This window comes from Kwoniella dejecticola, chromosome 1, assembly GCF_000512565.2.
Source record: "Kwoniella dejecticola CBS 10117 chromosome 1, complete sequence".
Lineage (NCBI taxonomy): Eukaryota > Fungi > Basidiomycota > Tremellomycetes > Tremellales > Cryptococcaceae > Kwoniella > Kwoniella dejecticola.
Genome location: NC_089301.1, coordinates 1,425,954 through 1,439,964, shown reverse-complemented (window position 1 = coordinate 1,439,964; position 14,011 = coordinate 1,425,954). Strand labels below are relative to the sequence as shown.

Sequence of the window (14,011 nt, the reverse complement as noted above, 5' to 3'; positions counted from 1 at the left end):
AAGGAACGTCGGGCTTACATTTACAGTAATCTCATTCACACTTCAATCATCATATGCCTTCAGGCTCTGTCAGAGAATTGAAACGATCTGACTAGATGCATAAATATAAATATACGCTGTGATATCCGTTAGACACTTTTAATGACACTGTTGAATATTCGATAGAACCGCCTGAGAGATCCGATACTGCAGACTCACACTAACACTGCCAATACCGCGATTCATCATGCGTCGTTCACTGAGACCTACAAGCGTGATAACGATCTTATCGCTTTGCACATCATATTTGCCGTCAATAGTAGCCGGGACATTGACGGCAAGTGATGGTTCTGTTAGGAGTGGGAGCAATTCGACTCCAGTGTACTCCAGCACGACCGGACTTGCGCCTACAAGCACATCGCGGCCCTCTACCGATCTCAATACCAATGCTAATCTTGATTTCAGTACCAATGCCAACCTCAATGCCAATTCGACTTCTACTACGGGAAATGATACCACCCGGTTAGTGAAGTTACAGCTCAAATCAAATACTTCAAGATGCCTTTCAGCGATCATAGACGATGATGGATATGCTCAACCTGAGTTGACTTTGATCACGAATTGTACCCTCGGGACCACATGGAACGTATCTAGTGATTTCGCTGTTGCCGCTGATGATCAGGATGGAGATACGCGAACCTCGTCGCCATCGAGGATTCGATGTCAGGCTTGTAGGGACGATGTAGTCATTGATGGGGGGCGGCTTGGGAATGCCAATGGGACCGGTGCGGCTTTATTAGCGGTTGAGGATGAACAGAGTTTGGGTCAACTGTGAGTCAATTCTTCTGCTCTGGCATGGGAGGACTGAGATTAGAACGATATACTGATCGACGTTGACCTTCCATTTCCATTTTGGTCTGTACATGGCAATTGGACAAGGATGGTAGAATCTCAATATCCCCTCCACCTCAAGCTGAAGCCACGTCAAAGCCGTCAGATAATCAGACGCAAGCGGATTTATGCCTGAGTGAAACTAAAGACCAGGATGGATATCCGTTTGTTAGATCTGAATGGTGTGGGACCGGGAATGATACGGAGGGATCTTATATCAATCAAAGTACGTGAAATTCCTCATACTACTCATGAGATACGATGGTCTCCGAGTCTGGCTTCAATGAAGAGAGACTGTGCTGATTCGGGTTGGGAATTGTAGTTTGGAATCTGATTGAGGCGTCGTAGAATGTGAAGGACTTCGCTTGCTAATGAAATAGAGGTTGAGATTGCGGCTTCATTGTATAAGTGAATCTCCTGCAGTCTCATACTACTGCTTGATGAATCAATCCTCTTGAGCAATTGCTTCAATATCTGCCTGTCCATGTATCGCTCCTGCCCATGCCAAAGATCGCAAGGTAAAGAATAGTTGGGTTACTTGTACTGCCTTGCTTTTGAGTCAAGTTGGAGTTGCCACTCACCGGACATCATGACGCGACGCGCATGACCTTTTCATTCGAGAGAACATTACGCCGTCACGAGTAGACGCAAAGCATAAGCTGTTTTCCAATTGCATATGAGCTCTTGAATGTACCAAGTGCACATCACATCTTGGATCCACTGGCATGTCATTCATGCTCCCCTCTCTTGATCAGCTCGACGTGTCCAAGGAATTGGTTGATGCAGCTAACAGGAGTGAGTCTGGCGTTCATTGCGTTTACTTGCTGTACAATCAATGAGCGATGGAGCTGACGTCAACCATATCCTACGATACTACAATATCATCACATCATACATCACGACTACACGATCCGCCTTCTTCTCCTCCTCGTCCGTCGTCAAACTAATTACTCTGCTCGTTCTGCCCCTTCCTCCTGACAACCTTCCCATGCTCACGTCGAATCATCGCTCATCATACTTTCACGATGACCGAACCCTATCTCCACTATACCGAATACACCGGATCCGTCTCCCATTTTACGACAATAGCATCCCTCTCGACATCCTCTATCCTCTTGACCCCGCTACCTAGACTTGCGGATCAACTCAAAGTCCGAATCCCTACTGCACAATCATACGTCAGGCAGGTTAGCCATGCTATAGCTCCGTCCACCTCGCGCCTGGATGAGATCTACGATCGAGAACAGCAGATTGGTCCCTCTAGAATACCCATCAACCGCGATGGTAGTGGGAGTGAAAGTGCGATACCCTCGAGAAAAGGCAAAGAAAGGGCTCGAGGAAAGTGGGTATCGACAGGAGACGAGGGGCTGGATAGGGCTCTGGGCGGAGGAGTTAGGAGAGGATGTCTATATGAGCTCAGTGGAGAGAGGTGAGTCCTTCGTTGCCAGTGTGTGCCATACGTTCTCTCAGCCTCCCATACCACCATACCATCGTTCGTCTTTCACTTCTTTGAATAACCTCAGATGAATTTTCCAGTGTCCGAGGGTCCACATCGCTGACTACCATCATTCTATAATCACTCAGTGCTTCGGGGAAATCCCACTTGGCGCTCCACCTAGCACTGGCATTTCAACTACCATCCCTCTCCTCCTCGCCTGGCGGCTCCCTGATCCTTACTTCCGAAAGAGATTTATCAACCGACCGACTTGTCCAGCTAGGTCAACATCTGCTTGTGACTCACGAATTGTCCGATCACGCTCAAGAGCACCGGGCTAGGGATCTATTAGATAATATCTTGACTAATCGAATCGCCGATGTCGAAGCCTTGGAACATACCTTAAATTATGTTGTTCCAGGTATACTCGAGTCCCGAACAGGAGGATCAAGTGAACCTGATAGTCGTGGGGCAAGCAGCAGCGCCGGCACCGACAGCGGCCAATTACCTATCCGCCTTCTGATATTGGACTCAATCACAGCTCTATTCCGAGGATCGACAAATGCCAATCAAGCACCCTCAGCGCACAACGCAATTTCTTTAGCGGAAAGATCGAAACATCTATGCATCATCGCCGATCTGCTCAAATCCTTGGCTGTCAAATACGACTTGGCAGTATTAGTCATCAACCAGGTATCGGATGTATTTCAACGTTTTCCACCTCCAATCGCGAATCCTTTACCTTTACCTCTTCCCAACTCCCAATTACCCGCCTATTCATTTAGTCAAAGTAGTCAAATACATACACCGATATTCACTGGATTGACGGATAGCCAGCAACCAACCGAAGAAGCTGCGATGCTGTACAAAACGCAATCCCGGTGGTTTTCGGGGGAAAACGAGAGCCTGAAGAAAGAAGCTGCGTTAGGGATAGTGTGGGCGAATGCAATCAACGTCAGGATCATGCTTAGTAGGACGGGGAGAAGGCGGTTGATGGATCAGGTCGATCTGACTTCCCACAAACGAAAAAAACCTAATGTGACCGAAGCGCAAGTGCAAAGCGTCGTCCCGGGTGAAAACGCAAATAATCAGGAAGATGGGACTGGAACAGGAGACATCAAGCAGACGTTGATCCGGAAATTCCATGTGGTCTTCTCGCCCTTCTCAGCTGCTTCAACAGTCGATTATGTGATAACATCGAGTGGAGTGCATTCCCTGATGGACTCGTACAAGAAAATCAACATGACGGATACGGTGATCAGACGCAAGTTGCGAAAGGAGAGGGAGGACGAGAATGAGAATGACGAAGACGGATTAGAAGCAAAACCTCGAGATGGGTCAGGTCAAGCCCTTAAAGCAGAGCATGAAGAAAGAAAGGGAGAGTGGGATGAAGTGTTTGATGATTTTGGAGAATTGCCTGACGAGTTCTGGCAAGGTAAATATGATTTGGGTGTAGTCGACATCGAGGAACTGGAAGGAGAAGAGGGGCAAGAAGTGCAAGACCGGTCAGGCCAAGATGATTTATTTGACTTAGGACAGGGCCAGATGACTGAGCCAAGGGCGCTCATTGGTGACGATGCGGATTTGTTCGCCGAGGTCAGCGGGGTCGTCTCTGGTGTCTCTGAAAATGTACCAATAAACGGTGAGGGAGTCGTAGAATCTGGAACGGTCGCTGGACCTGAAATGGGGGAAGGCAGCGTGATGAACGCCTAGTCTACAAAGACTTAGCCAGACTTACTGTCAGACAACACCTAGACAACAAGTGTCTGTGCTCTGAAGTAGCATCGCTCATTTACATTACATGTGATGCAAAACTGAGATCGTCAATAACAACAACTTGGCCACGTCAAGCGACCAGAGCTTCGCATATCGTTGAACTATCATTGGTATCGCTACAGAGTGAATTTGGATAAGTAGGAAGTCATATAGTCAATAGAATCACAGTCGTATCACTGATGTTCAACACAATCTCAAGGAAACATCGTCATCGCTTTGACAGTATATACTGGCTTATCTCTTTGATCACCTATCCTATCCCTTCAGGCTAACTTTTTCAAGATATCTTGTACGGTAGCTTCTTCGCCTAATGTCTCCAGTATCTTGTGTGTCTCGCTGATACGCTGCGTACGAGTATTTCGTCGTAATCAGCATCATACCGACTTTATTTATATCTGCCGCATTGTTATAGCGAGTCGAGGCTAGGCTGATTGATCGATCGAAAATGGGATCACACTCACATCGAAGAATTTGTTGCAGGTATAATAAGGAATTCCCGAAGCGTGATTCTACGTTCAATAAGTCATTAAGATCAAATCATTACCGGAGCCCTTGAACAGTATTCACACACGCCGGATGACACCACGACTTGCCTTCTGCCATTTGAGTGGATCTTGAATCACCAACATTTCGTCCACCCATTTATCAGGCTGGATACCCTGATCGCCTTTTCCCGTGGATCCGGAGCCAAACTTGATCTTCTTGTGCTCCTCCATGATCTCTTCGATCTGTACCTGAGTGAAGTTCCGTTTTCTCAAATAACTTTGCAGATCGTCTTCCTGCTGGTGATCTTTATAACGAGTTGCTCGGGGTATGATCCCTCCACTCAACGGGGAGATGATCTGTTTGGAAGTGTTGAAATGCACTTTATCATCCTTCGGGTTAGGAGTTTTCCTATTTGGTGCTGGATCAGGGCTGAAATACTTGAAAAATCCTCTAACAGCTTGAGCCGCCGTCAAACTGGCATTCGATGATTGCCAACCACTAGGAAGACTCTTGTTGAAAGTGGTATGTGCGTCTAAACCCCTATTCGAACCCCATTCTACCCATACCAACTCTTCGTCTCCCAGCCATTCTTCCTCCGTGGCATAAACCTTTGCTCTGACGTCCTGCTGAAGATTGGGAAGGTGGCCTATATGTTGTAAATAGGCGATACACATCAAACACATAGGATAGGATGATAAGCCGAAGATACTCCTTTTGGGGTTGTTGGCTTTACCCGATTGGATTCTGTACCAGTTTTTGATGGTGTTCAGCATCGGACGGAGGACGTAAGGGGAGAGTTTGGTATATGCTAAGATGTATGAGTTGTTATACCTGCTCTCGAGATGTCAGGTGTGAAATACGTATGATCAGCTGGCTCCGTTTGACTTCCACTGTAGTACTGTAGATGTATCACAGGAACGATTGGCTTGGCAATGGACTCACACCCCGGTCAAATCATTACATTGTAAATCGCACTCGAGATTCCTAATCGGGTCGAAGAACTTCAGGAGGGGGATGGGCAAGTATGGTTTTCGTTCGGTCTCGGTCATTCCCAATCCCTCGATACAGGTTGAGAGCGGTTTCAAGGAGTAACAGTCGGGCAAAAGGGGATTTTTGGACGGATGATATCGGATCTCTCTGATCTTGTCTATGCTAAGTTCGATGGAGGATCCGATGGGCTGAAGCCATACGGAAGGCTCGTCTGCGATGGATTAACGGAGGCGCATGAGCTATAACACTCTACTCTCAGTCCGTGTTTACTTCGTCTTATATTATACTTAGACCCATTGGAAACAAGTTCCGTTACATCAAAAAAGTGGAACTCACATCCGCGGGGGAAGTTTCGATCCTATTCAGTAGTGCAACAACAATAGTCATGAGCTGCATCTATCAACGGTCAAGGTGACAACCAAACGAAGTGGACTTACAAGAATCACAAAGTCTACATCTGTAGAGGGACCGATCTCACCTCCCCAGCTCGTACTTCCCGCAATGTCAACGGTAAACCTGTTCCCTTCACCCTCATTGCCGTTGACTGTAAGTGCTGGGTCAAATTTCTCGTTGATGGTCTTGCTCAGCAAGATACGCAGATCTTCCATGGCGACCTTCCTCCTGTCCGTAGGCTCTGATGATTGCCACATTCTCATAATGGAGATCTGTAATTTATCGCCACTCGAAGCGAGCACCTCAGGTGGAATGGACAGTCTGGGACTGGGCATTGAGCGGTATTGGGTATAAGGAGATGGGTGTTGGATGTTAGACGTCTTCACCATTGGTGAAGATAAGGGGACTCGAGTGTTCCATTTCAGGAGAGGCCAAGGAAGGTACAGATGCAGCTCCGATCGCGGGTGCACTTGCTTTCGGTGCTGGTCTTGTACCCTCAGCCTTGTCGGTCAATGCACCAGACGCTTCCAACTGTAACACATCTTCACAGAAAGAATCATCTGATGCTTGAATAGAGTAGGAAGTGTCGCTAGAATCGGTCATTCTGAAGTGTTCGCCAAGGCAATAGAGTAACAAGTACAAGAAGTGTGATGGCTAAGTGTGAGACGATGATAAGCTGGCAAAATGAATGATTTTATGACCATTGCATATAGATCACAACTTCAACAGTGACGAAGCTTCACGCTGCCTCGAGGTATGAGCATGTCGCAGCTTTTGCGATTGATTGATTGATTGTCTGCTTTTCGTGGATTCGCCTCAATCAATTTTGGCGATCTGTGCGTTCCTTAGTGCATTGGCACACAGAAGCGGACGGCGGATGCTGCATCTGGTGCATATCTGCGGGATACTGATGTTCATCGCTGACTGTATGATTAAGATGTACAGGTCGATGAGGGATCACATGTCGCTTAATGCACAAGAGTCTCTGAATGCGCGTAGCACATGTGTCACTGGTCCCTTGAACTATGCTGGCTTCTACCGTTCTTTGACTCTGCTCAACAGCTCCTTGTTGTGTCCATTCAGGTCAATCTACAATCCGCACCTTAAAATATCCTCAACTCTGGCCTCGTTCCCCAACTCCTCTAAGATTCTTGATGTGTCCCTAATGCACTATCACCAAGAGCAGGTCAGATGGATGCCCCGTTGTAATATGCCATTCGGCTTATACCAGTAGTATCCAACTCACCTGGAAGAACTGGTCGCATACCAGCTCAGTCATCGATGCAGCTTGGTTCTGAAGCCACTTGGTCAGCATTAGAAACTAACAAACCGCGTTTGGTAAACTCACCTTGGCCCATTTGAAGGAATCCTGAATGACGAGTTTCTCCGGAATCCAGCTGGTCGGTTGGATCCTCTTTGCCCATGTCCCTTCCTGAGATTGCCATCCTCTCCATAGCGTATTCTCTGAGTATCACTCCTACTTGATCGCGCGAGAAATGTCTGGACACCAGGTATTTTGTGTGCATTTCCTTCATCACATTTTCGGCTTCAGCCTTATACCGGGTCACACGTGGCATGATGCCGCCATTCAAAGGGGAGATAACCTGGAGGCAAGGATCAAAGTGATCTTTTTCCAAAGTGTTAACAATCTCTGGATTGCCGTTGGTCTCGATCCTTCCGCTGAAATACCTAAGAAATCCTATCACGGCTCGGCAGACCGTCAAATCGGGATCTGTAGGTCGCCAATTTGGGTCAGGGACTTTGGAGAAGGAAGTATGAGCGGGTAATCCTCTATTCCGACCCCATTCAACCCATACCAGTTCTTCGTCTTCCAGCCGTTTTGTTTTGTCGTTATACACCCTGGCTCTGATATCTTTCTGAAGGTTGGGCAGATGTCCAATGTTTTGTAGATATGCAATAGACATCAGGCAGATGGCGTAGGAGGATAATTTGAACCGATTATCCTTGTTTCCCATCTTCGGATCTTTGCCCGACTTGACTTTGTACCAGGTTTTTAGAGTACATATCATCGGCAGAAGGACGTAGGGCGCTATTCTCGTATATGCCAGGATCAGGGAACAATTGTACCTAACAGCAAAACAGTCAGCTCTTTTGCGTACCAGTGGTAATTCCTACTCACATTCCGGATAAATCGTTACATTGTAAATCGCAGCCTAGCTTTCTGACGGGATCGACGAATTTGAGTAAAGGTAATCTGTGAGGAGATCTGACGGTGTGGGTCATGCCGACGCCCTCCATGCAATCAGATAACGCCTTGAGGGAATAACAGCCTGGAAGAAGCGGGTTCGTGGACGCGTGATATCGTATTTCTGATAATTGCTTGAAAGACAGTGGTTTGGTCGAATCAGGAGGTTGTAGCCATACAGAGGGTTCGTCTAAATGCAGAACGTGATCAGTCATAAACTCATTGCAAAGACACAGGAGGAATGCTTTCCAACTGACAACCTCTCGGAAAATTTCGGTCCTGCAGCAGGTCATCACAGCATAAAGTTAGCTGCATGTGACCGGGGCCTCACCTATCTTGACGGGCCAGCGTTCTCGTTCTCAGGTCAGCTAAACTTACAATTATCACTAAGTCAACGTCAGTGGACGTTCCGATTTCTCCGCCCCAGCTCGTACTCCCGACTATGTCAACTTCGAATCGCATCTTCCCATTCTCAATGTCCAGCGACTCAGAAGAGAATGCTGCGTTGACTGCGTTGGTCAACAACAGTCGAAGCTCTTCCATGGCATCCTTGCGTTCTCGAGTAGGCTCGGAAGACCTCCATAACTCCATTATCGTTGTTTGTAGCTGATCGCCACATGCTGGATCCATGAGTTTTAGAGGGACCGTCGTTCTAGGAGAAGGGTATGAATAATGTGCTTTGTATGCTGAGAGATAGTTTTTGGTCGGAGGCATGTCAGAAGACGTGGTGGAGGAATCTGGCGAAAGCTTTTGAGGAGAACAAGAAAGGCGGCAGGGCGTGTCGCTTAGACTCATCTTCGCTCAAAATTAGTGATGTCAAGACAGCTAACTCGAACCAAGTAGTCGAAGAATGAGACGGAATGGGCAGGGAGATGTAAAGTGTCTGCTAGGCAACAGGAAGATGAAGACCCGGGACGAATCCCTTGTTCCGTAACTGGAAGAGCATTTCAATTCGCCACAAGCGGACCGTGCACATGATGACAGGAACTGACGTAGCTGCGCTTTCTTCTTCATTCCTCGGAAGCTCAGCATGATAGGAAATGACGATCAGCAGGAACTACCTGTCGCCATCGCTGCTTGCTGCATTGGTAGCGGGTTCTCGTCTTGACTTAATCCTACGATTCCAGTTACCACCTCCGCGCACGAGGATACCTTTCGGTTTGTGATGGACCGTGCCTGAAAGGTATCGATGATGTATGGGTGTACCCTCCACCTTTTTCGGAACAGCCTGAGACAAACCATTTAGCATACTTGCACATAATCAAGCAGACCGCAGATTTCGTTCGCGTTGCGTTATCCAACTGCAGCTAGTCCTGCATCCACCACTGTGTATAGAACCCATTTTGAGCGGGAACTCAAGTTTGCGATAGATTGTGAATAATGTCAAGTATAGGACAATTACCGCCAACTCCCACTTCAGCTTCGGACCGGAATGTCATCTTAGTCACGGGAGGTAAGCGATCTCGATTCTAGATCTCATGCTGCAAGGAATGAGGTGACACAGGGAAGCTAAAGCAGCATTATTGCTACACAGGTTCTGGCCTTGTAGGCTCAGCTCTGAAGTATGTGATAGAACACGAGCCTCTTGGATCACCGTATGGGAAAAGACAGGATGAGGAATGGATATTCCTCTCGAGTAACGAATGCGATCTTAGGGATATCGCTCAAACAAGACAGGCGTTCGAGAAATATAGACCCAGGAAGGTGATCCATCTGGCTGCTAGAGGTGAGTGCGTGTCCATTGAGGCATCTGGATTGTGGAACTGTCCTGACCTGAACGCGAGAGTTACAGCTGATACTGCTTACTTGCTTGCTTACATCAGTCGGCGGACTGTTCGCGAACATGTCGTCCCAACATACCTTCCTACGTGATAATTTACTTATGAACGATAGTGTACTGCAAATATCGCATGAGATGGGTGTGGAGAAAGTGGTATCGTGTTTGTCCACTTGCGTCTTTCCGGATAAGGCGAGTCTTATTCACAGTTTTGAACTTTGATAACGAGTAACGAGCGTTTCGAAGATGAAAGTTGCTTGTACAGCCTCGCCATCCACTCATTAACGGATGAATATGGAACGGAGATTGATGCTGATTTTACATCTTCACACCTACAGGTGACATATCCCCTAACAGAAGAAAAGATACATACTGGTCCGCCGCATCCGTCCAATTTTGGTTATTCCCATGCAAAACGGCTGATAGACGTACAAAACCAGTGAGTTCGCCGAGTCTGCACGCTTCAGGAAGATACGGTGATCGCTGACTATTTGACGGGTTAGTGCATATCATGATCAATTTGGAGATCAGTTTACCAGTGTGATACCGACAAGTAAGTTCTGCTCACATACCGCATCGTATCGGGCTGATGACCCTTCCAGACGTCTTTGGGCCGGGTGATAACTATGTAAGCTGTTGTCAATCGGACAGTCAATTCACCAAGGAGGACAAATGAGCTGAAGGGATCTCTGCAAGGTAGAACCTGGAAAGTGCGCATGTAATACCTGGTCTTATACACAAATGCTATCTTGCGAAGGGTGAGTCATGCTGTATCATCCGCCGATTGACGTCACAACAGAGCTCAGGTCCTGGTGAGATTGACTCGTGTATTTAGAGAACGGTACCCCTTTCGTCGTATTTGGATCCGGTAAACCGCTTCGTCAGTTCATCTATTCGAGGGATTTAGCGAAATTGTTCATTTGGGTATTGAGGAAGTACAGTGATATTGACCCAGTCATACTGAGTGGTGAGTCCCCAATGACAATCACGGAGACGTTCAGCCTGATCAATTCATGGTAATAGTCGCTGAAAACGACGAGATAACTATAAGAGAAGTGGCAGATGCCATTGTAGAAGCTATGGGATTTGAAGGATCGGTCAAGGTAAGCTCAACAGCTCCATCCTGTACGAGTTGATAATGCTAACTCTTTCCTGCAGTATGACACCTCCAAGGCAGATGGACAATACCGAAAACCGGCGAGTAACGACAAATTGACCAAATTGATGGTAGAAAGCGGTTCGGCAGAGTTCGAATTTACTCCTTTCAAGTCAGGTACGCGATTTCTTCCATATCTCTCTTGGAAAAGGAAGCTGCTCACTCGGGACATACAGCGTTGCAAGAGTCTGTGAATTGGTTCTTGGCGAATTATGACAAGGATGCTCGAATATAGATAGGCTCTTTCGGATACAGATTGTTATGCCGTAGGCGTTGTATTGCATGCATTTCGAAGTCATCGACGATTACGAACTATTTGTAATCGTGCTTTCGGGTTGAATGATTACCGATTAGAAATGTAATCTAAAGGAATCTACGTGCCTGAAATGAGATGATTGTTTGTGACGCTCATCACACACACCTTACTCGTAGAGTATCACTCGTTGAGTTGAACAATGCGTCCTTAAACCGACTATGGAATCGCATCTGTTATAGTCTCCGCTACTCATCACAAGGGCTTCCCTAGCTCACACGCTTGACTCAATGGGTCCCTCGGCGACATGACAGACCCCGTGAAACCACGGCGCAAGGTCAGTCAATCAGTGCCAGTCGCTGGATGCCTTCACTAACTATTCAAGCTGAATCAAATGTAATAGGTAGCATCTCAGATATCCCTTGCGCCTTCACCATCACCCATAGCCTCCAGTTCGGTGCCAAGCAGAGTACGTGCTCATGTGACCTCATCCGCCAATTCGTCTCCCGCCTCTTCTTCTCGGCCGGCTTTACGCTCTACACCCTCGGCCCTCTCACTTCACTCGACACCCGTTTCCAAAGCCAGATCACCCGTTCCTCCCGTGTCCGTGACTTCGACTCCCAATCCTCGAGTCACTGTTCGCAAACCAAAGACACCTGTAACTCCAGTACCTACAGCCCTTCCTTCTCGCTCTGTAGCTGGCCTTACACCTAAAGATAGTACGCCAGCGGCAAAGGCCAGAGTTGCGAGATCATTGGTTGATGGATCGACTTCCTCGGCTCAGACGCCCCGCACTCCCGACATCAGACGCAGCAATACAGGCGGTATAGACGATGCAAGAACCAGGACTTTATCCCTCAGAAATGCGCCGGCTGCTGGTTCGGCTCCAATAGCGCGAGTCAGGACATCTGGAACAGCTCATGTCGCCGCTCCCCAAACGGCTGTTCAAACTATACCCAAGCCCCCTTCTACAGCTCCTTCACCTAGTATTCAGACACCACCTGCACCTGCCCCGCTCGACTCTCCTGATCCAATTGTTTCCCCGTTATCTGACGACCGCGCCAATCTGAGCGGACTTGGCATGGACGATGGCGGGCTGAGGATCTTACAATCAACATGGCGCGATACTTCGCCAGAGAGGATATCTGATCAAGCCGAAATCCACTCGAATCGATCATCTCCTTCCAGGCGTTCGCCTCTTGTTTTGCCTCACAATACCGTATCTTCAGCTCAACATGCACTTCAATACATATTCCAGCATCCGACCGCATCAGCCCCCACTTCGCCTCTGCCGCCCTCCACTCCTACTCTGGGCAAACCGCCCCAATCAGCACACAAGCCCAATGGTCACGCAAAGGTCAAACTGCCATATAATCCTCATGGTGTATTTCCACCTTCATTACCTCCTCCACCTCATAGTCCAGAGCTACGGACAGTGGCCTTGCCCTCCCTTACTCCTGCACGTTCATCTGAGGAATGGTCAAGGACGACCTCGAGTCAAGGGTACGGAAGCAGCCTCAGAAAGTATAGCGGGACGAGCAGTGAATATGGTGGATCCATATTGGAGATGCGCAAGGAGGAAGCAAGAGATAGATTGAGCGGCATGACGGCTGTAGCTGTCGATGATACGGCAGAAAAGCTTGGAGAGACAAAGATAGGTGATCAGGATGTGGACGTTGTGCTCGGCGCAGATGCAGAAGAGGCAAAAGTGAACAGAAAGGTCAGTGTTATCACGCCGATCACCTCCTTGCAATGCTGCTCTACGCTCTTTTGCCTCTGCCTCTGGGCTATCGCTATCAATTGCAGCCTCTGTGACTTGCGAAACTGACGAAATTTGCTTCACCGTTCAGATCGCCGATCTGGAAATATCCAACAAAAGCCTGCTAGCCATCAATAAGACTCTTGAAGGTGAGCGTAGTCATTCGCGCCGTCATTGCGGAAGGTAGCGGCGCTGACACGTGTATCTCATAGCTACGAAATCGAAACAACGAACAGAGATCCTGAAGCTACGTCGAATGTTACGCGAATCTCTCGCTGGCAACGGGCTTCCCACATCGTTTTCATCTTTGAATCCTCTATCACCGTCTTTGAACCTGCTCTCACCCTCGACTGACCGCTTTGACGAAGATATGGATCCGGAAGGAGCATATTTCGACGAAGAGATGGCGGATCCTCAGTTAGAAGCTAGATGGGAAAAGATCGCCGACTTAGTGGGAAATATGAAACGGAGAGGCGAAGCTGCCGTTGAACAGGGTAAAGAAGAGATCAAACCTTCTCACGGACGGGTATTAGACTGGACGGAAATAGAACAAAATAGAAAAGATCAAAACCTGACCCCTGCGAACGACCTCGACATGAGTGTGGACTCGCTCACACCCAACGAAGCGTATGTGGACGGAGGAGAGGATTCGTACGCAGGTGAGACTTGGAGGGAGGAGGTCGACGATGTGATATGAACGTAAAGAGGTCTGGTATGGCGTTTTGATGGTGTTGTGTGTTGTATAATCTAGTGTATATAGCTGTAAATCAATATGTAAAACTCGCGAAGTGTCGGAGACAAAAGCTCAGGTTGTCTCAGCAGCTTCAACACATTTCAAGCGAAGGGCCTATGTTATCGCCTGCCAAGATCCTACGCTTCAAAACCCGTAGCTTACTGAACCACGTTTTCA

General features: G+C 47.8%; 7 protein-coding genes across 7 annotated transcripts; 4 read left to right on the top strand and 3 right to left on the bottom strand.

Annotated features, from left to right (window-relative positions):
* Positions 1-226: 226 nt before the first annotated feature.
* I303_100549 (uncharacterized protein) lies at positions 227-814 on the top strand (the record flags this gene model as incomplete). Its single annotated transcript, XM_018403921.1, has 1 exon — positions 227-814. The coding sequence occupies one exon, from the start codon at positions 227-229 to the stop codon at positions 812-814; it is 588 nt and encodes a 195-aa protein (XP_018266575.1).
* Positions 815-1,895: 1,081 nt separating this feature from the next.
* I303_100548 (uncharacterized protein) lies at positions 1,896-4,018 on the top strand (the record flags this gene model as incomplete). Its single annotated transcript, XM_018403920.1, has 2 exons — positions 1,896-2,299; positions 2,455-4,018. 2 exons carry the CDS (start codon positions 1,896-1,898, stop codon positions 4,016-4,018), a joined length of 1,968 nt encoding a protein of 655 aa, XP_018266574.1.
* Positions 4,019-4,344: 326 nt separating this feature from the next.
* I303_100547 (uncharacterized protein) lies at positions 4,345-6,285 on the bottom strand (the record flags this gene model as incomplete). Its single annotated transcript, XM_065968140.1, has 6 exons — positions 4,345-4,425; positions 4,543-4,590; positions 4,675-5,398; positions 5,510-5,768; positions 5,894-5,915; positions 5,995-6,285. 6 exons carry the CDS (start codon positions 6,283-6,285, stop codon positions 4,345-4,347), a joined length of 1,425 nt encoding a protein of 474 aa, XP_065824212.1.
* A 37-nt stretch (positions 6,286-6,322) lies between these two features.
* I303_100546 (uncharacterized protein) lies at positions 6,323-6,553 on the bottom strand (the record flags this gene model as incomplete). The annotated part of the gene is made up of 1 exon (XM_018403918.1): positions 6,323-6,553. One exon carries the CDS (start codon positions 6,551-6,553, stop codon positions 6,323-6,325), a length of 231 nt encoding a protein of 76 aa, XP_018266572.1.
* A 486-nt stretch (positions 6,554-7,039) lies between these two features.
* On the bottom strand, positions 7,040-8,870 carry I303_100545 (uncharacterized protein; the record flags this gene model as incomplete). Its single annotated transcript, XM_065968139.1, has 7 exons — positions 7,040-7,120; positions 7,197-7,244; positions 7,299-7,382; positions 7,519-8,038; positions 8,091-8,346; positions 8,414-8,435; positions 8,535-8,870. The coding sequence occupies 7 exons, from the start codon at positions 8,868-8,870 to the stop codon at positions 7,040-7,042; spliced, it is 1,347 nt and encodes a 448-aa protein (XP_065824211.1).
* Positions 8,871-9,536: 666 nt separating this feature from the next.
* On the top strand, positions 9,537-11,324 carry I303_100544 (uncharacterized protein; the record flags this gene model as incomplete). The annotated part of the gene is made up of 11 exons (XM_065968138.1): positions 9,537-9,609; positions 9,691-9,882; positions 9,980-10,125; positions 10,272-10,372; positions 10,437-10,486; positions 10,536-10,561; positions 10,634-10,691; positions 10,769-10,900; positions 10,957-11,036; positions 11,092-11,206; positions 11,266-11,324. The coding sequence occupies 11 exons, from the start codon at positions 9,537-9,539 to the stop codon at positions 11,322-11,324; spliced, it is 1,032 nt and encodes a 343-aa protein (XP_065824210.1).
* Positions 11,325-11,649: 325 nt separating this feature from the next.
* On the top strand, positions 11,650-13,798 carry I303_100543 (uncharacterized protein; the record flags this gene model as incomplete). Its single annotated transcript, XM_018403915.1, has 4 exons — positions 11,650-11,679; positions 11,746-13,062; positions 13,193-13,250; positions 13,314-13,798. 4 exons carry the CDS (start codon positions 11,650-11,652, stop codon positions 13,796-13,798), a joined length of 1,890 nt encoding a protein of 629 aa, XP_018266569.1.
* Between the last annotated feature and the right edge of the window lie 213 nt (positions 13,799-14,011).